Source organism: Cricetulus griseus (genome assembly GCF_003668045.3).
Source record: "Cricetulus griseus strain 17A/GY chromosome 1 unlocalized genomic scaffold, alternate assembly CriGri-PICRH-1.0 chr1_1, whole genome shotgun sequence".
Taxonomy (NCBI): domain Eukaryota; kingdom Metazoa; phylum Chordata; class Mammalia; order Rodentia; family Cricetidae; genus Cricetulus; species Cricetulus griseus.
Window position 1 is genome coordinate 99,990,370 of NW_023276807.1, and position 23,014 is coordinate 100,013,383.

The 23,014-nt window shown below is 44.5% G+C and overlaps 2 protein-coding genes across 4 annotated transcripts in view; both read right to left on the reverse strand.

The window, feature by feature from the left end:
- Nucleotides 1–16,291, reverse strand: part of Thoc5 (THO complex 5) — a 35,419-nt gene extending 19,128 nt beyond the window's left edge. The window contains exons 1-7 of one of the 3 annotated variants that reach the window (XM_027387346.2): nt 16,142–16,290; nt 12,933–13,051; nt 8,136–8,279; nt 7,369–7,482; nt 7,134–7,231; nt 5,346–5,492; nt 195–309 (exon numbers count right to left, since the gene is read on the reverse strand). In XM_027387346.2, the coding sequence (XP_027243147.1) occupies nt 195–309; nt 5,346–5,492; nt 7,134–7,231; nt 7,369–7,482; nt 8,136–8,279; nt 12,933–13,028 (714 nt within the window). In that variant the 5' untranslated portion in view covers nt 13,029–13,051; nt 16,142–16,290. The other 2 variants (XM_027387347.2, XM_035452236.1) reach the window with 2 other exon arrangements.
- Nucleotides 16,292–16,961: 670 nt separating this feature from the next.
- The window catches only part of Nipsnap1 (nipsnap homolog 1), a 26,376-nt gene continuing 20,323 nt past the window's right edge, over nt 16,962–23,014 (reverse strand). Inside the window, exons 5-10 of the mRNA XM_027387348.2 lie at nt 22,009–22,079; nt 21,731–21,871; nt 21,433–21,464; nt 21,040–21,134; nt 19,667–19,750; nt 16,962–18,002 (exon numbers count right to left, since the gene is read on the reverse strand). Coding sequence (XP_027243149.1) covers nt 17,938–18,002; nt 19,667–19,750; nt 21,040–21,134; nt 21,433–21,464; nt 21,731–21,871; nt 22,009–22,079 — 488 coding nt within the window. The 3' untranslated portion in view covers nt 16,962–17,937. The remainder of the gene's footprint in view (nt 18,003–19,666; nt 19,751–21,039; nt 21,135–21,432; nt 21,465–21,730; nt 21,872–22,008; nt 22,080–23,014) is intronic.

The window sequence follows — 23,014 nt, forward strand, 5'->3', positions numbered from 1 at the left end:
CTGCCTCTGCCTCCCGAGTGCTGGGATCAAAGGTGTGTGCCACCAATGCCCGCCTCCAATATTTCTTTACTCTGGAACATAACTTGTCTTTCCCAGAAAAAGCATTCTCAGTGTAACCTGACTAGAGCTGGGAAACGCAGAGTGAGGCGGGCTCTGTGGCCTCTGGTCTGTGGTGAAGGCAGAGCCATGCTCACCTGCATGATGCTGTTGAGTCGAGGCTGGAGGCTGCTCAGATACTCCTTCTTCACCTCAATCTCCTTCAGGATCTTCTCCTTGTTGGACAGACATTCTCGGTACTTCTCGGCCAGCCTACAGGGGCACACAGGGCACTGTCACAAAGGCCTTGCAGAGATACCTCAACATAGCTGTTCACTCTCACACTCTCCCTGGAACAGCCAGCACTTACTATGTGCCAAGTCCTTTGGTGAGCTGCACACAAACACTATCATAGTTAGTAATTACATAAATCCTCAAATATGTTGACTTAAAACATTTTCATTACATTTATTTATTTTATTTTATTTCATTACATTTATTTACTTATTTATGCATTTATTTATATTTATTTTCTGAGGGTAGAGAACAACTGACCTATCACGTAGTTTTCAGGGATCAAACTCAAGATGTCAGACCTGGCAGCAATTATCCCATGAGCTTTGTCATTGCCCTTTATTTGAAACAAGGTCAAGCTGGCTTTGAACTCTTGACAAGTTTCCTGCACCCTTCTTCCAAGTGACAAGACTACAAATGTGTGCCATCATTCCCAGACAACAGACATTTCTTTTTCCTTTCATTCTCTTTCCCTTTTTGTCATTTTACTTCTTTTTCCTTACTTTTCTTTTTTCCCTTTGGTTTTTCAAGACAGGGTTTCTCAGTATAAGAGCTCTGCTTGTCCTGGAACTCACTTAGTAGACTAGACTAGCCTTGAACTCAGTATCTGCCTGCCTCTGCCTCCTGGAATGCTGAGATTAAAGGCATTGTGCACCACCACTGCCTGGCTCAGTTTTTTTTTCTTATACACCAAAGGACTGCCTAACCGGGGCTAGCACTGACCACAGTTGGCTGGCTGGGCCCTTCCACATAAGTCATTCATCAAGAAAACACTCCAAAGGCTTGCCTTCAGGCCAATCTATGGAGGCATTTTCTCAGTTGAGGTTCTTTCCTCTCAGATGACTCTAGCTTCTGTCAAGTTGACAAAATTTAGCCAGTATGGGGCTGGAGAGATGGCTCAATGGTTGAGAGCACTGGTTGATCTACCAGAGGACCCAGGTTCAATTCCCAGCACCCACATGGCAGCTCACAACTGTTTGTAACTCCAGTTCTAGGGAATCTGGTACCCTCACACTGACACCAATGCACATAATAAATAAATATTTAAAGATATGTAAAGTCAAGCGGGGCGTTGGTGGCGCACACCTTTAATCCCAGCACTCAGGAGGCAGAGCCAGGAGGAGCTCTGTGAGTTCAAGATCAGCCTAGTCTCCAGAGCGAGTGCCAGGACGGCCTCCAAAGCCACAGAGAAACCCTGTCTCAAAAAAAAAAAAAAAAAAAAACAACAAACAACAAATGTAGTCTTAAAGAAACAATATTAAAAAAATTAGCCAGCACAACAAAAACAAAAAAAGAAAAGTTGATGGTGCAAGTCAGTAACATCAACCTCCCAAGAGACTGAGGCAGGAGGATTCCAAATTCAAGGCTTACTTGAGTGACAAAGTGACTTCAAGACCAGCTTGATCACACAGCAAGGCCCTGTCTCACATGAAAAAAAAACCAAACCAAACAAACAGACAACAGTCTAGGGCTATATGCAGTGCAGTGACAGAACACTTGGTTACATGTGTGAGGTTCCTGAGTTACAAGCCAGTACCCAAAACAAAACAAAACAAAACAAAACAAAGTAACCACACCCCTGCCAAAAAAACAACAGCAACAAAAACCACCTTGTAAAGAGCATTATTTATGACAATACAATATGGAAACAACCTAAAAAGTCTGAAAGAGGAATGGTTTTGTGATTTTTCTATACCCAGAAGATTGTGGAACAACCTTCTGAAACAATGCTTCTGAAGCTTTGTAAGACTAGCACAGGAGTATGCTTACAGATGTGGAAAATACAAAGTTCAAAGTTAGATCTACATGGCTAGGATGTAGCTCAGTGGTAAAGCACTTGCTAAATACTTATAAGGCCTTGGGTTGGACCCCCAGCATTGCAGGCAGAGAGAGAGACAGATTGAGATTGACTCCTTTTTATTTTTTTGTTTGTTTGTTTGTTTGTTTGTCAACTTGACACAAACCAGAATTATCTAGGAAGAGGAACCTCAATTGAGAAAATGCCTTTATCAGATTGGCCTGGAAGAGGACCAGCATACTACGGGCAATGACACAACCTGGGCTGGGGGTCCTGGGTTGTATAAAAAAGCAGGCTGTACAAGTCAAGAGGAACAAGCCTGTAACAGCATTTCTCCATTGTCTCTGCTCCAGTTAAGGACTCCTGCCTGGCTTCCCTCAGTGACCTGAGAGTTGTAAACTGAAATAAACCCTCTCCTCCCCAAGTTGCTTTTGGTCACTGAGTTTTATCACAATAGCAGGCATTTATTTAAGAGTTTAAGATATAGCTCGCTTGGTAGAGTGCTTGCCTAGAACCACATAAATCCAGATGTCATGGTGCTTACCTATAGTCCTAGCACCTGGGAGGAGGCGGCAGGAGGAGCAGAAGTTCAGACTCACCCGTGGTTACACAGTAAGTTTGGATAAAGGCACTTGCTCTGTCTGCAAACCTGATGACCTGAGATCAACCCAGAATGCAGGTAGAGGTGGAAGGAGAGAACCAACTCCAAAGTTGTCCTCTGACTTCCACACACTCATTATGGTACATACACCCATACAATTCATGCACATGCAGAGGAATAATACGTAAAATTAAAAACAATATTAGGAGTCCATGCCAGATGGTGGTGGCACATGCCTTTAGTACTGAAAGAGGCAGAGTCAACCTAGTCTACATCAAAAGTCCCAAGACAGCCAGGGCTATATAGAAAGACCCTATTTCAAAAACCCAAAATAAAAATAGCAATCATTTAAAATGGAAAAATGGATTTAGCTCTCAATTATTAATACTTTTTAAGATTTTGTTTTTAAAGTAAGTGTATGTGTTTGTTGTGGGTATATGTGCATAAGTGCAGGTATCCAAAGAGAACCGACATTGGATCCCTGGAGCTGGAGTTACAGGTGGTATGAGCTGAATGAAACAGATGACAGGAACTAATCCAGGATCCTCTGGAAGAGCTAGTATGTACTCCTAACCACTGAATCTCTCTCTAGCCCCTTAGGGATTAAAATTTTAAAGGAAAAAAGTTACTTTTATGCCCAGTTATGGTAGTAGCATGCCTGTCATTCTAACCACTGGGAAGCTGGGGTGAGAAGATGGCTTGAGCAGTAGATTGTGACCAGTCTAGGCAATATAGAAAATCTTGCCTTTGGACATTGGATTTTGAACAGTGTTGAGAATGTTACAAACTATGGGGACTTTTAGAGATGGGCTGAATATATTTTTGCATTATGGAATGACCATGAGTCTATGATAACAAGAGACAGGAGATTGTAGTCTAAAAGAGATACAGAGATATACCTGGTGTCATCTTGATAAATAGGGTTGTGATGTTAATACTGACCCGACTCTCAATAAGATCTAGAAACACCTAGGAGGGCCAGCAAGATGATTCAGGGAATAAAAGCACTTGCGCAAGCCTGATGATCAGGGTTCAAGTCCCAAAACCCATACGAAGGGACAAAATAGCAAAGCTGTCTTCTGACCTCCACATGTGTGAGCACCCCCCCACACCCACCCACACAGTCAAAATCACCTAGAAGATGAGCCTCCTGGAATACTGTAGAGGGAGAATCTTGACTAGGTTAACTGAGGTGGGAAAGCTCACTTTAAAAGAGGGTAGCAGGGCTGGACAGCCATCTCAGGAGTTAAGAACACCTGCTGCTCTGCTCTTGCAGCAGACGGGGTTCAGTTTCAGGTACCTACCCTTTTTTGTTGTTGTTGTTGTTTTTATGTTTTTTTTTTTCAAGACAGGGTTGCTCTGTGGCTTTGGAGGCTGTCCTGGAACTAGCTCTTGTAGACCAGGCTGGTCTTGAACTCACAGAGATCCGCCTGCCTCTGCCTACCAAGTGCTGGAATTAGGTACCGACCCTCTTTAGGCAGCCCACAACCATTACATGTAACTCCAGTTCTTGGGGGGATCTGATGCTTTCTTTTGACTCCTGCTGGCTGGCCCCTGCATTCATATGATGCACACACACACACACACACACACACACACAGTTAAAATATCCAAAAGCACCTAGTGTTGGTGGCACACACCTTTAATCCCATCACTCGGGAGGCAGAGTCAGGTGGATCTCTGTGAATTCAAGGGAAGCCTGGTCTACAAAGCTACACAGAGAAACCCTGTCTCGAAGGAAAAAAAAAATGTATCGGAAAGCTTTAAAATCGGGCAGCACCACTCCCTTGGGCTTGTATGTCTTACACTACATAAAAAGGAGAAAGCCAGCAATCTGGAATGCGTTGTTCTCCTCCTGACTAGGAACATAGTGAGTGACCAGCTGCTTCATCTTCAAAGTGAGCCAAGATAAACCCTTTCCCCTCAAGTCGCTTTTGTTAGGGGATTTTGCCATAGAAACAAGGAAAATAACTAATACAGTTACCAAACAAATAGGTTTCACTGTTACTCATACATATATCATGATAGCTTGTTGTTTGTCACCCCTGCTTTCCTTCATGACTCTCCCCATAACTTATTACTTATCACTAATTTGTTTGCATGTGTGTGTGCACCTACGCACCTGTGAGTGTACTCATTCATGTATGCACATGTAGAGACCAGACCTCAATCCAGCTGTCTTTATTATTCTCTGCCTACCTTTTGAGACAAGGTCTCTCACTGAACTTAGAGCTCACTAATTAGGCTGGCTGGCTGGCAACAGTGGGACCTACCCATCTCTATGCCCCAGACTCACATCATTTCATGCAGCTTTTTCACATGTTCTTGGGATCCAAACTCAGGTCCAAATCTTGCACAACAAGGACTTTACCTACTGAACCCTCTTCCAGTGCAGCTGTTTTTTTTCTCCCTTATGCTGGAAACTAAGCCAAGAGCCTTGTGCATGAGAGGCAAATCTACCACTGAGCCCAGAAAGAAGTCGGTCAGGTTTGCATGATCCAGTGTGAATTAATAAAACAGTGGTTTTTCATCCTGGAGACCATTCTGTCTCATCCTGGGCTATGACCAAGCACTGTCACTGTGTGCTTACTGAGTTAAGGAAGGAAGAAGCACTACCTTTTCCGCTGCTCCAGCTCCCAGTCCAAACGTGCCAAGGTCTGTTGGTGAGGGTCTCCCATGGTGATTTCAGCCTTGCTGATGTTTGGTGGAGCCTCTGAATAAAATTCCTCTAAACTGACCAGATCAATTTCTTCATGCTTGGACCTATAAGCAAAAACTAAGTTATCAGGCAGCCATTTTCAGGACCCCAAATTGTGGCTTAGCAGGGGTTAGCTGTTCAACTTATCCCTATGCAGCCCCACCTATAGCTAATTAAGATCCTGGAATTCTCTCAGCAAATGCTCAGTGACAGACATTTCAGTATGACAAGAGGCGATTAGTGACATACCACAAGTTCATTTGCCCATGATGCCCAACCTAATCATCCACGAATTAGCTGAAGGCTTGAAAAGGATGCTTAATGAATTTAGGAATGTCTCCTGGTCTAACAGGAGAACTACTGGCTAAGAGACTCAGAATCCCCACAACCTAGGCTTATGCTGTCATGTTGAAACCAAGACATGACATGTCACCAAGGAATAAACAAAAAGGTCTATGCCTAACTTTAAGACACTTCATTAAGCATAAGACAAGAAAAAAAATCACATTAGCAGACCTGATGTGGAAGAAAATCTAGAGGCTTCAATTTCTGATTGTTTATAGATAGCCTTATAAAAGAAAGGCCTGATTCTCTGCTAGGTTAATGTAACTGAGTGCTCAGGTCCTGGAGAAATAAGCCTCAGAGTGACCATACAGTAATAAGCACTATGCCGGGTGGTGGTGGCACACACCTATTATCCCAGCACTCCATGGCAGAGGCAGGTGGAGATCTATGAGTTCAAGGTCAGCTTGGTCTACCGAGAAAGTTCCAGGATAGGGCTACACAGAGAAACCCTGTCTAGAAAACCCCAAAAATAAAATAAATAAGTACCTATTACAAGCTATCCTCACATCATCTAGTTCTTAAGAGATGGAGATTTTATCTCCATTTAAAAATTATTACTTATTATATAATTTAGCTATACTTTACTTTTTTCCATTTTTTTGTTTGTTTATTTATTTTGGGTTTTTGTTTTTTGTTTTGTTTTGTTGTTTTTTTGAGACAGAGTTTCTTTGCATAGCCCTGGCTGTCCTGGAACTCTCCCTTTTGACCAGGCTGGCCTTGAACTCAAAGATCCACCTGCCTCTGCCTGCTAGGATTAAAGGTGAGTACCATCACAGCCTGGCTCTTTTTCTATTTTTCAAATGTGTCCAAGATCATACAGCTAGTGAGGGGCAGAGACTGGGTGTTAACTCCAGAGCCCATGATCCTTCTCTGTAGCCACCTGCCTGAGTTCCATTATATTCTGACTTCGCCAACTGCCATCTAAGCAGTGATTATAGAGTAGGGCATCACATTCTTTCATGTTGTTTTATACATTTTCAACGGTCATAGTGTCAAAAATAACACTGGAGAGGGAGATGCTGACCAACAGGTACGTTATTTTTCAGTAGGGCAACTAGGTGCTGGCATTCTATACCACAGTAGATGAATATTATAATAATAATTCATGTTGAGGAGAAAGAATTGCTTTTAACAAGTGCTGAGCATAAAACTCAAAAGGGTCAGAGAGGCTTCCATGGTTCTTTGTGTAATTTGAAATGACTGCTTGAACTTCTTCCACTCAAAGTGATGCACTGGCCCTTTCCCCAAATCCTGCAGTCTTCTATGCCCACTGACACTCCTATAAAGGGACCACTCACACCGGTCTATCTAAGAACAAGCATTACCACATGCTGGTCAGAGCCCTGTCCTCCCAAACTCACTTGAACTCTAGACATTTGGTGATCTCCTTCTGCAGGTGCATCACTTCGTAGAGCAGGTTCTGAAGCTGCAGGTGGTAGGCATCAACTTTCTGCTTGGCCTAAAGGAAAGATGAGGTGAGCAGGGGCTGGGGGTGGTGGGGCTGAGCAGCAGCAAAGTCAGAGAAGGGGTAAAGGGTCAGTTAAAGAGGGGGCCGGGAAGAGAGATGAGAAGTCAGGCTATTAATTTCAATGCTACCTCATGGGTCTGATCTCTTCCTTTCTTTAACCTGATGTGGGCTAATCGGTTAAGCTTCTTTAGAGTCATGAAATGCACACAGCTCTGGATCCTTCGTTCTTCAATTTCAATAGCCTGTGCACAAAGAAAATGGTAAAGACCACCAACAGATGACGGGTCAGAACCTAACTGCGGCCAAGCCAACCCCATCCAGGGCCATAAGCAGACTCTAAAGGGAGCCTAGAACAGTAAGAAATGTCAAGAAAGAAATAGAAGACTAAGGCCAAGCATGATGCCTTTTACCCCAGCACTCAGAAGGCAGAGGCAAGAATTCAATACCAGCCTGGTCTACTCAGGGAGTTTCAAAGAAAAAGAGAGAAAGAAAGAAAGAAAGAAAGAAAGAAAGAAAGAAAGAAAGAAAGAAAGAAAGAAAGAAAGAAAGACAGACAGAAAGACAGAAAGGAAGGAAGGAAGGAAGGCAGGCAGGCAGGCAGGCAGGCAGGCAGGCAGGCAGGCAGGCTTAGCAAAATACGTGGCACGTAAAAAATATTAAGTTGATAATACCAAATTATAGTCATAGAAAAAAAGTTATCTTGTACTTTCATTACTATAATAGGAGATTGGGCTGTTGAGACAAATCCCAACAAATTAACAGGCAGGTCTCTGGAGCCTCCAGATTCCAACTGTAATCATGACTGGGAGAGGACAAGATCAGGAAGGGTCTAGTGAGTAGAAAAGGAGCCCCAGCTGTGTAGATCAGGTTTAGTATGTCTAGCCTTTCTCCTTACCACATCCTTGCTGCCCTTGCTCTTCAGGTCCTGGATCTCGGCCATTAACCTTTGTAGCTCCTGGCAAGTATACTTGTACAATTCATAGTCTCTGCCAGGGTCCCGCAGGTCAACCTCAGCCTCCTCACTGTAGTATTTGCCTTCCTGTGGGGGAAAGAAGAGAGTTCCTGGGTAGAGGGTAAAAGTCTACCTACCAAGATCACAGACAATATGAATGAGAACCTTCATTATGTAAGAATATCACAATTGCCAGTGTGTGTCCAGTCTGGTCTACATAGTGACCCCAGGCCAACAAGGACTACACAGTGAGACACTGTTTCTCAAAAAAAAAAAAAAAAAAGGAAATCCTAAATCAGATCATTTATGGAATTGGTCCTTTTAATTTATTTATTTGCTTTTTCGGAGACATGGTTTCTCTGTGTAATCCTGGCTATCTGTAGATCATCAGGCTAGTCTTGAACTCAGAGATCTGCCTGCCTCTGCCTCTGCCTCTGCCTCTCCAAATGCTGGAATTAAAGAAGTGTGCCATGCCACTGCCCAGAAATCCTCAAATAAAATTTTCATTTATTTATTTATTTTTTAAATTTCAAGGCAGAGTTTCTCTGTGTAACAACCCTGACTGTCCTGGAACTCACTCTGTAGACCAGGTCAGGTTGGTCAATAATTTATTTTTAATTATTTTAAAATTATGTATATATGTGTATCTGAGAGTGGTTAAGTGCACCTGGAAGCCAAAGGCATTGGACACTCTGGGAGCTGGAGCTATAGATTATTTAAGCCACTGAACACAGGTGCTAGGAGCTTAACTTAGGTCCTCTGCAAGAGTAGTATGAGCTCTTAATTGCTGAGTGCTGAGGCATTTCTCTAGCCTCTAAAAATGTTTTTCTTATTTTCTTTCTTTCTCTTTTTTTTGAGGGGGGGAAGGGGGATCTCAAGATAGGATTTCTCTGTGGCTTTGGAGCCTGTCCTGGAACTAGCTCTTGTAGACCAGGCTGGTCTTGAACTCATAGATATCCATCCACCTGCCTCTGCCTCCCGAGTGCTGGGACTAAAGGTGTCCCAGCCATCAGTGCCTGGCTTCTTCTTTCCAAATTAGGAACCTCTGTCTCATTTTAATTACAGAGTAATGCATGTCTGATGCCAAGAATTCATTTTCAAGAGAAATATCAAAAGCAAAGTAAAACATGGCCTGTGGGTCAGCCTGATGACCCGAGTTCTGTCTGGACTAAAAGAATTCTAGCTGAAGGAGATGACTACCAAAGTGGTCCCCTCACTATTGTATGTGCACCATGGCATACAAGTGCCACATACTCCAAATACATACAACACAGTTTTTTTCAAATTGGCTATAATTTCATTCCTCAGCCCAAAACAACTTCATTGTGAATACTTTGGATTTTTATTTTATTTTCAAATAACATAGGATCACATTGTCCATGCTGACCAGGGAATTTTCTCATCCAAATAATTACAGATCTTTGCCTCAATAAATAAGGTAAAGAGTAGTCAAGGAAGATGCCCAATATCAACTGTGAGCCTACAGAAACAAACACACAATTTGTGCATACACATACAACATGTGCACCCAAACACATGTGAACATACATAAACATACAAAATTTAGTTTTGGTTTTATTTATTTATTTATTTATTTGTTTATTTATTTATTTATTTTCGACACAGGGTTTCTCTGTATAGCTTTGGAGCCTATCCTGGCACTCACTCTGGAGAGCTGGCTGGCCTCTAACTCACAGAGATCCACCTGCCTCTGCCTCCCGAGTGCTGGGATTAAAGGTGTGCGCCACCAACGCCCGGCACATACAAAATTTAAAAAGCACTATTAGCCAGGCATTGTGACACATTCGTATAATCATAGCACTAACAAGATGGAGGTAGGACAATGTTGACTTCAAGCCAGCTTGGACTACAACATAAGCCCTAAAAACAAACAAATTAACCATGCTCTGATCAGAGCAAAGAAAAAAAAAAACTCTACATTAACTTTGATTTCCTAAAACTAAGGGGAAAAAAAATTTGTTTCATTTTCTCTTTGCTATATTCTTTCCATAAATTCCCATTTATATGTATTAGAATTAATTCAGAGGGTCTGGAGTAATGAAGCTCAGTGGTTAAGAGCACCTGCTGATCTTGCAACCCACAACTGTCTGTAACTCCAGTTCCAAGGGAACCAGCTCCTCCTCTGGTCTCTGCAGATACATGATACAGGCAAAAACTTTAAAAAAAAAAAAAAATTTTTTTTTTTGAGACAGGGTTTCTCTGTGTAATAGCCCTAGCTGTCCTGGAACCCACTCTGTAGACCAGCCTGGCCTCTAACTTGCAGAGATCCACCTGCCTCTGCCTCCTGAGTGCTGGGATTAAAGGTGTACACCATCACCTCCCAGTTTTGTTTTTTGTTTTCTTTTAATGAGTTCTGGGTGGTAAAAGAGGACTTATTTTCTTCACTTGCTTATAAGTTTTTGCCTGAACTGAAGAGATGACTCAGCAGTTGAAAGCACTGGCTTCTTTTCGAGAGGACCCAGGTTCAATTCCCAGCACCCACATAGCAGCTCACAGCTGTCTCAAATTCCAGTTCCAGGAGATCTGACACCCTCTCACATACTTGCAGGAAAAACACCAATGCACATAAAACAAAAAAAAATAAATCAATACAAAGATAAGTTTATGCCTACAAGTTAAACAAATATACAAATGATAAAAGAAATATCTCTGGGGCTGAAGAGATGGCTCAAAGGTTAAGAACAGTGGCTGCTCTTCCAGAGGTCCTGAGTCCAATTCCCAGCAACTATATGGTGGCTCACAACCATCTGTAATAAGATCTGGTGGCCTCTTCTGGCCTGAAGACACACATGCAGGCAGGATACTGTATATACAATAAATAAGTAAATCTTTTTAAAAAAGGAAATGTCTCCAGTTTCTTGATATGAGGTTCTAGTCCAGGGCCTTGCACAGCCTGAACACAGGCTGCACACAAGTCCATGTTGCTTTTTAAGTTAAATTTAAACTAATTTATTTCCTTAGTCTGCTTCAAAAAACAAGCCAGTTATGGTGGCACACACCAGCAACCCCAGTATATCCAGATGATGATACAAGCTTGGAGTTAACCTTGACTCCATGGTGAAACCCTGTTTCAAAACAACAACAGAAACCAATCAGCCCGGGGCTGGAGTGAAGGCTCAGCAGTTAAAAAAGAATCAGTGCTCTTCCAAAGAACCTGGTTCAATTCCCAGCACCCATACAACAGCTTACAATCATCTAGCTCCATTCAATGCTCTCTTCTGACCTCCAGGGGCACTACCTACATGTGGCGCACAAAGATGCAGGTAAGACATCTTTATTCATAATTTTTTTTAATTGCCAGAAAGCCTATTGGGATAGGGTGGAGGCAAGAGGATCAGGAACTCAAGGTTCCTAGGATAATCTAGGCTGTCTGAGACCTTGTCTGGACAAACAAAACAAAGCAAAAAATCCTACATTCTAAGTCATGGATCATCTTGACAGATTCCAGGACAGAGAAATAGATAAAAGGAATAGAAGACTCTGATTGATGGCCGGGCATTGGTCGAGCACGCCTTTAATCCCAGCACTCGGGAGGCAGAGACAGGCGGGTTTCCATGAGATCGAGGCCAGCCTGGTCTCCGATGACAACAGCTCCTAGGCCACAGAAGTCCTGTGGGCACGTGATTCTGGTATCAAGAATGAAATCTCCCAGAAGCTCTAGAGCTGGGCAAACCCCAGGACCATGAAAAAGCTGGGAACAGCATGCTGGAATATGCTCTCTGTGCATATTCCATCCAATAGGTCTGCCTCTGATGTGAATGTTCATCTTTTGTCAAATCATGGGAATTCTAGTCACCTGGTCTAGTACAAACAACTGAAAGTATGTCTCTAGACATGTGCCCCTGAGCTCCTGAATACTCATGGGCAGTTAGTTATGTGGTCACTGAAAGGGGAAAACTAAACTCAAAAGCTTCACTTCTAGAAATGAAGGGACCAGACTCTCACTCAGCCCCCTGCTTTAGCTACCATGACAGGCTACAGAAAAGCACGTAGGCCTCTGACACAAGGAAACTTCAGATCCTCTGGCTTCCTGGAGCCTAGGGCCAAAACTGAACACAAAGAAACTCCAGAACCCCCACCACCACCACCACCACACACACACACACACACACACCAGCCTCCTAGGTACTTGGTTTCTGGGAATTGTTTGGCCACAAAAGAAACTACAGGGGAGACCAACACCTCCCCTATAGTCTCCAGGATACAGTTCTGAAAACTATTGTTATCTATGTACAACAGACCATCTCTAAGTAACAAGACAAAGTCATAGAAACCACAGAACATTCCCTCTCAGCACTGACCAATGAAAATAATTGGTACACAGGTATTTCATGCCAAAATATGACTTTGAGAAATTCTCCAGGGCTGGAGAAATGGCTCAGCCATTAAAGGCTAGGCTCACAACCAAAAATATAAAGAGAAATTCTCCTGATTGTTCCCAAATGTCAACCAATCAGAAACCAAATCGTACCTACTGATGTAATCTAATCCTTAACTTTTGTCTTTAAAACCTAGCAGTAGACAGGGAACTTCACTCGTCTGGAGACTGCTGTGCCAGCTTGCTAGATGGGGTCCCTCCCTTGGTAGGATAGAACAATCAATAAACGTCGTGCATTTGCAGAGGTGGTCTGTCTCCCTGGTCTCTTTGGGGATCCTTGTGACTTGGGTACAACAGTCACAGTCTAGTTTTCCAGCAGCATGGACCCTGGCTAATCTCACCTGCTCAGTGTCAGATCGATTCCGTTTCCCTTCGCTTGGGGTTCCATCACTTCGGATCACTTTGGGTTTCCGTTTTTTGCTGGATTCTGATGACATTGTTGCTCTTCCAGGTCAGAGAACTATTAAGAAGAGAAAGCTTTTAAAGATTTCCCAGAGGGGCTGGAGGGATGGCTCGGCAATTAGGAGTACTTGTGGCTTTTCCAGAAAACCCAGGTTGGACTCCCAGAGCCCACCTGACCGTTCAGACCCATTTGAACTACTGTTCCAGGGTACCTGATGCCCTCTGATCTCTGCAAATACCAAGCACATACATGGTGCACAGATATACATGTTAGCAAAACACACATACACTGAAAAGTAATAATTGAAAAATATATTGTATGACATTTTCAAAGAATTATTAAAAGTTTTTGGTTTGGGTTTTAAAGAGAGAAAAGGGCTAGAGAGATGGCTCAGCAGTTAAGAGCACTGGCTACTCTTCCAGAGGTCCCAGATTCAATTACCAGCACCCACATGACAGCTTACAACTGTCTATAACTCCAGTTCAAGTTCCATCACCCTCATACATGCAGGCAAAACACCAATGTACATAAAATTTTTAAAAAGAAATCATTTTTAAAAAGAGAAAAAAAGAAGTGCTAATGAAAGAGCTGATTCTTATGAAAGACAAACCAGATAGCCAAAATCTTAACCAAACTAACCAAAAGAGAGAGAGAGATCTGTTACTGAATGTTTTCTGTCACACCAGGCCCAATGGATCTAAACTAATTGACATTAGAAATAAAAATAGCCCTGGCAGTGGTGGTTCACGCCTTTAATCGCAGCACTTCGGAGTCAGAGGCAGTCAGATCAGCTTGGTCTACAGAGAAAGTTCCAGGACAGCCTCTAAAGCTACACAGGGAAACCCTATCACCAAAAACCAAAAAGAAAAAAGGAAAAAGAAAAAAGAAAGATAGATGTCACATGGATTCTAATGAAATTCAGAGGCTTATTAGGGGGCACACTAAAAGAGAGAAAGGATTTCCCAGAGTCAGGGATAGGAAAGATGGCTCAACAGTTCAGTTAAGAGCATGTACCGTTTTGCAGTAGACCTGCATTCAGTTCCCACACTGGATACCTCACAACCATCATAATAAAAATAAATAAAGCTGCTGGGCATTGGTGGCACACACCTTTAATCCCAGCACTCGGGAGGCAGAGGCAGAGGCAGAGGCAGGCAGATCTCTGTGAGTTCCAGGTCAGCCTGTCAGATGGGAGTTCCAGGACAACCTCTAAAACAATACACAGAAACCCTGTCTCAAAAAATAAATAAATAAATCTTTAAGGTTTTCCAGAATTAAGCTGGGCATGATAGTCCATACCTTTAATCTCAGCAGTCAGGAGATCTCTGTGAGTTTGAGGCCAGCCTGGTCTACATTGCAAATGAAAGGGCAGCCATGCTACTTGGAGATACTGTCTCAAACAAACAAAAGAGATTTTCCAGAATTCAACCTAGAGACCTTCCTGCCTCAGCCTCACCAGTAATCAGATTATAGGTATGGGTGATCATGCTGTGCTATCCCCTTCCAATTAAAAACTTATTTTTGGCTAGGTGTGATGGTAAACACCTTAATCCCAGCACTGGGGCAGGAGGGGGGGACGGCAAAGGCAGGTGGATTTTTGTGAGATTGAGGACAGCTTGGTCTACATACCAAGACACTGTCTTAAAAAACAAAAATCACACAAAATTTTGATTGCTTCAAGTACATCTAGTTTCCTACTTTGTTGTTAACAAGTGCCAAGGTTCTTGGAAGAAATGGATTCTTGCCTGGGCGTGATGGCACACACTTTTAATCCCAGGGCTCGGGAGGCAGAGGCAGATGGATCTCTGTGAGTTCCAGGCCAGTCTGGTTTACAGAGAGAGTTCCAGGATAGGCTCCAAAGCAACAGAGAAACCCTGTCTTAAAAAACAAAACAAAACAAAAAACCAAACAAACAAACAAAACACAAAGGAAATGAATTCTCTCTCAGAGCCTTAGACAGGGAAACCAAGACAGAATTTATCAATAGTCATGTTTTCATTACATTATACATATTATGCAATTCTACCATTATCATAAGACAAATGCAACCAGTTTCCTGTTTATGATACACAGACCTCAAGTTTTCTACCAAAGTAAGTTTAAGTTTAAAAAGTGACTGTGAAGTTGAGAATGCAATTCAGCTGGTAGAGTGTGTGTGCCTAACACACTCAAAGACATTGAACTCCTGGACCTTATAAAACTGTGGTGGGACATGCCTGAAATAATAACACTATGGAGGTAGAGGATGGAAGATGAGAAGTTCTAGATCAATCATCCTTTGCTACATAAGTGGCTTACAGGTCAGCATAGACTACATAATAAAATCCTGTCTCCAAGGAAAAAATGGAGGGAGGATGGACTGAGACAGGGTGGTACACATCAGTAACCACACTTGAGTGAGTTACTGAGGCAGAAGGATCTTTGCGAATGTGAAGCCAGCAGGGGGAGCTACCGGCCAGAATAAACTATAGAGACTGCATTCAAATTCTTCATTAACAGGGCAGGTGGCACCTCTTCTTACTGACCAGGCCTTTGCAGTATAACTTTAAAAAAAAAAAATCTTGTTTTTTTTCTTAAAAGTAACATAAGTAAAATATTTAGTGAAACAACTAAACTAAATCAGGCCAGCTAGATAGGAAACAGGGGACATTTGAAAGAAAAGCCATGCTTCCCTCCCCTCCTGACATCCACACTTCACGCTCTCAGCCTTTTCGCTCCAACAATAAATGCACGAATTTTCTTTCACTACGACTCCTTGGAGTCTTCTGCGGCGCGTTAAGTGAAGAGAGAGCCGGCCTCTAGCGGCTGTGAATGACAGTTAATCAAGTGGCGGGCTCCTCTGACAAAAGCCACAAAAGTGGCAGCGAAAAACCTGGGAAATCCCAAACGTCACACGGGAGAGTTTCACACACACACAAAAGGACCATAAGCACGGTGTTGTCACTACCACAGCCATCAGCACCCTACGGAGGCTAAAGGATGCTGCTCCGGTTAGGTCCCAGGAGGGGGAAAACAGCCACGAGCCCTGAGGGAACCCAGCAAGTGAGGACCCCAGCCCTGGAAATACGCGGCGTGTCCTCAGCACCTCAGACCCCGTGCGCCTCGCGCCGACCAGCAACCCCAGCTCGCAACACTACCCTCGCTCACCACAATGGTCCTCACGCCTTCCAGCCAGGCAGCCACTTCCGGATCACGACCATAGAGAAGCGGAAGAAAAGAGCTACTGGCCGGAAGTGAAACACAAAGGCCTGATGCAGCTTGGGAAGCAAGGAAGGGGCGTGTACGCGGCGTGGCTGCTTTTCTGATCGACCCTCCAAAACTGGAAAACTGCGGCGATGAGGACCTAGAGCCTGTGCTCCATTCCTCACCAGCGCAAGCGCAGTGGGCTCTCTGCCGAGTCACTTGAATTCATGGCATGCTCAAAAAGCACTAGAGTGTCGCTGTGCCGTAGCTGGGACCCTAGGTGGATTTGCCTCCTGACTGTGTGCGAGACTGGCTCTCATTATATAGCACTGGCTGGCCCTTGAACGCTGTGTACATCAGGCTGATCTCTAACTCATTCAGGCCCGCCTGTCCCGACCCCACTGCAATTAAAGGCTTTAACTTGAATTCTTAACACTGTCAGAATCACTACACCAAAGGCGGCACTTAATTAGGCAGGTATAATTCCATATTACGCCCATTCCCCCTTCACACAAGTGCGTCACTGTTTCTCCATGTTAAGCTTGATTTTTCATGACAAAAATCGCTGCCTTAATGCAGTATTTGAAAACCTCAGGTAATTCTGAAGTGAATCCTACTTGTTTGGGGGCTTGAAACATGCATGGAATATCTGGTTATGCAGAAATAGTTCCTTCTCTTCCCCTGGGGTGAAGATAATGTCTTCTCTGAGAGATCAGGGGCACAGTACCCCCCAGCCAACTGGACACTGCCCTGCCTTATACAACTGCAGATGAAGACACCACAATTTACAGTAAATATTTAATTTGGTTCCATCAACTATCCCAGTACATTTCCCTGGTATGGTAGCAAAACCATGCTAGGCAGGGGCTCATGAGGTATGAGGGTCATTGAGGAGACCCCAGAATCACTGAACCCACTCCACAGGCCTGGTGGTTCTGCAAAACGAGGGTATGTTAACAGAATGTCAAATTGGGGAAGAAGGAAATCAAGATGAGAATATAGGTCGCAGCCTGTATTCTTGCCTGTAGGAAGGAGGAAGTGCAGAAGAGCTAGAACACATATTCAAGTTTTAACTGAATCATGTAGGAAAAAAGGGCTAAGCCTCTCCATCTGTCTTAGGGTCCTCTTCCTAGCATCTTCCATTATCTCTATCTTCCAATTCTGTGTTTCAAACCAAGCTGAGTCCTATGTTCCAGCTTCTCCTAGGTTCCTGCTTCAAGTCTGTCTCATATACCCAAGTCCTCCTCCCTTCCATCCTTTCCCAGCCCCTCTGAGTGAATTCTGGGTCTCCTCCAGACTTTGATGACTTCAGAGTTTACAGCTGTTCCAGGTTTTTAAGGCTCAGACTTGCATTTTAATGAACAGAGACCAGGGAGTTCCCGGAGGCCATACCTGGTCTGGTATCTCTTCACACCCCACCTCTTAACAACTAGTCATGCCGTCTGTTAGGAAACTAAGCCATGTCCAAAGTGTTAGCTGGGGACTTGGCCTGGAGACGAGAAGCCTTGGGGAAATGTGGGAATGCTTAAAATGTTGCTATTCTTCATTAGGGAAATTAGAAATTCTTCTGGCCTGGGAGAGAGGTGGGACAGGTATAGACAGAACTGTAAGTGCTTAGAAAACATCATCTTTTCCAAGCTGAGCACAACCCATCAGAATTCTTCCAGAACTGAAAGAAAACTACACCAGCAGGCCCAGAAGTTCCTCTATTCCAGGTTACTCCAAGGGAGAAAGGGAAGGAGGTAGAGGCAGTGCCGGCCTCACTGGAGAGGAGAAATCTTCAGCGGGATCATGATCCGTGACTCCATGTGTCGAACCAAGGGGACTATGGAGAGAGAAGAGGAGGTTACAGGGTGTCTGAGGCAAGCCAAGCACTCTTGGTTCCCACCTAAAAACTCACAAAACCTGTGGTTGGAAAAGGTCCCTGCTGTAATCTAAGTGAGGCTGAAATTGTAAGACAGGATTTAGGTGGTGATGATCTAGATATTTTAGAAAATTTTATTCATTTTCTTATATATGTGAAAACAGCTAGCACAGGACTAGAGAGGTAGCTCAGTGGTAGTGCACCTTCCTAGCATATATGAACCCTTGGATTCTATCCTCACTTCCAAAACAACACATATTAAGTCTAATAATATAAAAGCAAGGACAAGGCACATTAAGGACAATTTAAGAAGATTTGAAGAAAAGTAATTCTAAGGCTGAGATATAGTTCTGTGATGAAGTCAATGCTGATTAGTGTGTGTGAGGTCTTGGGTTCAATCCCCAGCATCACCAACAAACAAAAAGAAAGAGAAATGGCAAGGAAAGTGCTGCAAGGGCTCAGGTTTGATTTAGTGCAACTCCCCCTCATACCACAAAGGAGGCCATGTCCATAGGAGTGTGGGTGTCAACAGAAAGTCCCCAGGAGGTTGAATTTTTTTATATGTGGATATGTGCACATGAGTACAGTGCCCATGGAGGCCAAGAGAGAATGTCAGAGCTACCAGGGTGGGATTTATAGGCAGCTGTGAACTTGGGTCCTCTCTAAGAACAGTGTGTATGCTTAACCACTGTGCCATCTCTTCAGCCCAGAGTTTAGATTCTTGCTTCCTGTGCTTAACTTTCAGAATCTAATGCGTATACAAATTCTCACAAATCTACTTCACACAAGGTTGGGAAAAGCTAACTAGGCATTTCTATTGTATCCAGTGGATACCAGTACTGTCAGCTGGGACCACATTTGGAATAGCAAGGCTTACATGCACCTACTTCAGCAGACATGCTGTTGCCCACACCAAGCAGATGTGTGGAAGATTAATTGCAAACTTACCAAGGTCAGGGACAGAGTCTTGTTCATGTATATGCCTGCACTACCCACCACTACATTTTAACATAGTGAAGACTCAGTATCTACTGATTATGGGTGGTTCTTTGGGCTTCTAGCAGTGGTGACACATTGAGGAAAAAAAATTCCTCAAATAATTTGCTGTGTGTTTGGTGGTAGATCAAGGCAAAGCACTTTCCATACATTAATTCTCCAAGTCCTCCCTGCAGCAGAGACAGCATCTGCTGTATCATCTGATGGAGAAGATGCAGCTGCTGGGAGGTGCACAGATGAACCAGGGGGACATCCCACATTGGTATCACCTGCCTGTGTGAGTCCTAAGCCCTCAGGATGGACTGCACCATGTGGTATGTGTACTAACAAGACAAAATCCCACTAATGCATGTCAAAGTAAGTTCCCACTTGGGCACAATGGTACACTCCTGCAATCACAGCAACTTGGAAGACTGAGGGAAAAGGTCCACCAAAGATGAGCTTGGGCAATTCAGCAAGACAATGGTTCAAAAGGTTGGATTTGGGTGTACAACAAAACAAACAAAACAATGAGTTCCCACACTGCAGGTAATTAAGTGATGGTAGCTGGCCTTGCAGAGATCTGAGTCCTCGGGTCTCCCAGAAGACCACTTGCAAAGGCACCACGGACCCGCAGAGGAGACACCCACCTGTATAGTAGACATTTTCATCCCAGCCCCTCTTCCTCCAGGCCGCATTTCGAGTCTCCTCCCGAGACTGTAGATCTTTGTAGGCTGTGAAGAGAGGCACAGGCTCATTCCTCAGAGAATCTGATCCCTTCCTCAGCACAGGGACCCTTCCATTGCCCCAAACCCTGCCCTACTATCTCTTCCTCCTCAGATACCTCCTCCTTAGACTGTCAACAAACACTGATGTCAATATCATTCAGTCACACATATTGAAATGATTAATTTCAGCTAGGCAGTGGTGGCACATGCATGCACAAAGGCCCCGTGGTAAGGATTAAGGGTTTTGGAGCATATAAGTATGTTGGCAACTCCTTTCTATTTTCAGTCTCAAACTCTCCTGCGAACTCCTATATTTGGTGCCCATGTGACATTTCAAGTTGGGAGCATCTGTATCTTATAATTTTTATGCATTTATTTACTTATTCAAGGTGAGGACTTTGTGGAAGTCAGAAGATGAGTTGCAGGATTCAGATTAATCCTGCCATGTGGGTCCTGGGAATCAAACTCAGTCTGTCAGGTAAAGGCAAGTGCCCTTACCACCATCTGGCTGGCCCCACACCCGCATCCTAAATATAACACTCCCAGAGGCCACGATTACACTCCAATCCCATGACTTGGCTCCTCCCCTAGACCTCCTTGTCTTAGCAAGAACACACAGCTGCTTAGGGAAGAGTATGAATGTTCCCCTTACCCTCTCCTTTCTCCTCCATCAATTCATTCTTGAGTGCCACCGATTCAATCTTAAGAGCAATGAATCTGCCAGAGCACACCGCTGCCATTGCCTGAAGCCAGCTCATGCCCACCTGCCCACACTAATGTAAGCATCTTCCCATGCCCAGTTCCCAACCTTGCTTCGCTACCAGGCACCCTTGGCAAAGCAGAACTGACATGCTTCCTCCCACCACATCCATTCCCATGGCCTTAGAAGTCTACTTCTATCTGGTGGCTGTCCTCCTCGTCCATCCCATCCACACACTCTTCCCCATTCCCTCCACACCCTCTTCCTCTCCACTCAGCAAAGGCCTCCTCACATGCTGTTCCTTCTGATTGTGACTTCCCCCAGCTGGCTTCCTCACCCTTCAGCTCGGGAGTCATATTTTACCCTTCAGAGGGGCATTGTCTATCCAAGCCACTAAAGTCCCTTGCTTCTTTCTGCTGTCTTCCCCTGCCTAGTCTCCTGCAGCATCTTTCATCGTGTGAAATTGAGTCCTTGCTGCTAGTCTGTCTGAGGATACATCTTCCTCCCCTAGGATGTAAGAGGAATAGGAACACAAACGTATCCACATTTTATGAGGTGATGGGACAAACAGGTTCCTGGAGTGTCTCCAACCTACCCCATAGGTGGTGTACCACGTAGAGCTCTCCTATTTGTGAAAAGAAGCCTCCCACTGCCTCCTGGTTCTCTTGACGGTACTTGATGGCCCGAGCCCTGGAGATAGCAGAGAACATGGAACAGAGGCCCAGACAATGATCCTGCAAGGTGGCCCAGGCAGATTCCGTGGCCATACTTTATGGGCAGGGAACAGATTCTGGAAGTGCAGCTGCCAGCTGGTTGGCAGCACTTTTCTCTACAGAATCTGCACTGTTCAGGTGGGTCCTTCTCTGAGATTGGTGAGGAGCAGAGTATGCTGGGTTCCCTGTAACACACCCTGAGCAAGCCCATTGGGAGCCTAATGGGGTAGGAAAGCAGGGGCCACCACATTCCCAACTCTAGTACCACCACTTACCAGTTGTTTCCCCACTCAATCATGGTTCCTGGCTGAAAGAGATCCAGAGGGAGGAGGAAGTGAGCACCACCTTGGATTCCCAACATCATAGGGGCAGGAATAGGAAACTAGCCTTCCTCAGTGCCAGGGGCTTCATTCATGGGCCCTGGCACACCTGTGCAGCTATGCACAGAAACACACATACCTCTGCTCTGAGCCCATAAGGAGGGAGGAGCATCAGGCCCTCCTAACATGACCTCTTACAACACAACAGCGGGGAAGATAGAAGGCAAGAGGGGCCCTGTCAGAAGCCAGGTACCTTGAGCTTGTATGTCCTCAGCTCATAGATGTTGGGGCCAGCTCTGGGCTGTGGTTCATTCCAGAAGCTGAACTCCAGAAGCAACTGGTTTCTCCTGGACAGAAGCATCTTGCTTCGTTCCTTCCGGAACTCCAGGTACTCCTGAAGGCAGGGCATCATAGGCAAGGGGCTTTACGTATACCCTGTCAGTGTGCTCTGTGGGTGGCAGAGGATCTCCCACACTCCCCTCCACACAGGGCTGGGGCTGGAAGCAACATGCACACAGGATGCTGGGATACCTTGTTGGTTTTTAGCTTGTTCATGCAGTCCATGAGGGCTGGATAGCCACCTGAGAACCGCCATAGGTGCACTGTGGGGACAGGATACAAGTCAAGGAGCTATAGGGAGCTGGCCTGACTAACAACAAGGCTGGACTGTGCATATGGCAGTAGAGTGAGTGAGTGTGAGTGTGTGTGTGTGTGTGTGTGTGTGTGTGTGTGTGTGTGTGTGTCCTAGTTACCTTTGTCTTGGTGAGGAGTAGCACTAGGTGGGGGTGAGGGGGGTGGGGGATTATCTTAGATGCAAAGCCAGGAGACCACTAGCTCTGCTGTGTTTGGTATCCTTTGACCCCTCTAGGTCTCAATGTCCTCATCCACAAAATCCCACCAACATTCTCAAAATAGCAGCAACAAGAGGATCAGATGAGGATGGGGTGGCTACTTATTATACATGTGCTTAGCATGCAGAAGGACCTGGGTTTCATCCATAGCACCACAAACAAAAGCTAAACAAAAGATAAGAGTGTCTTCCACCCTAGGAACACCAGCAGACATGGGGATGAACAGAACACTCCAAGAGGGCTGGTGCCATAGCTCAGTAGTAGAGCACTTGTCTAATAGGAGATCCCAAGTTCCATTTCTATCACTGCAAAAAAACAACCAACCAAACAACAGTTACAAAGCAAGAATGTTCCATGGCAGTGAACTTAAGAAAAAAATAATAAAAACTGCAGCTATGTATGGAGACAGGGACATGTAGCTCCAGCTCTTGGGAAGCTGATGCAGGATGACGCCTTCAGGCAATATCTGGGTAACAGAGGGAGACCACACTTTATGAAGGAAGGAAGCAGGATGGGGATATAGCTCAGCTGGTAGCCTGCACAATGCCCTGGGTTCAAATCCCCAACCCTACATAATACCCAAATACATGTGGGCTGGTGACTCACATTTATATGGAGACAGGAGGACCAAAAGGTTCAAGGCCAGCCAGCCTGAGCTGTATAAAACCCTGTCCCCACCACCAAAA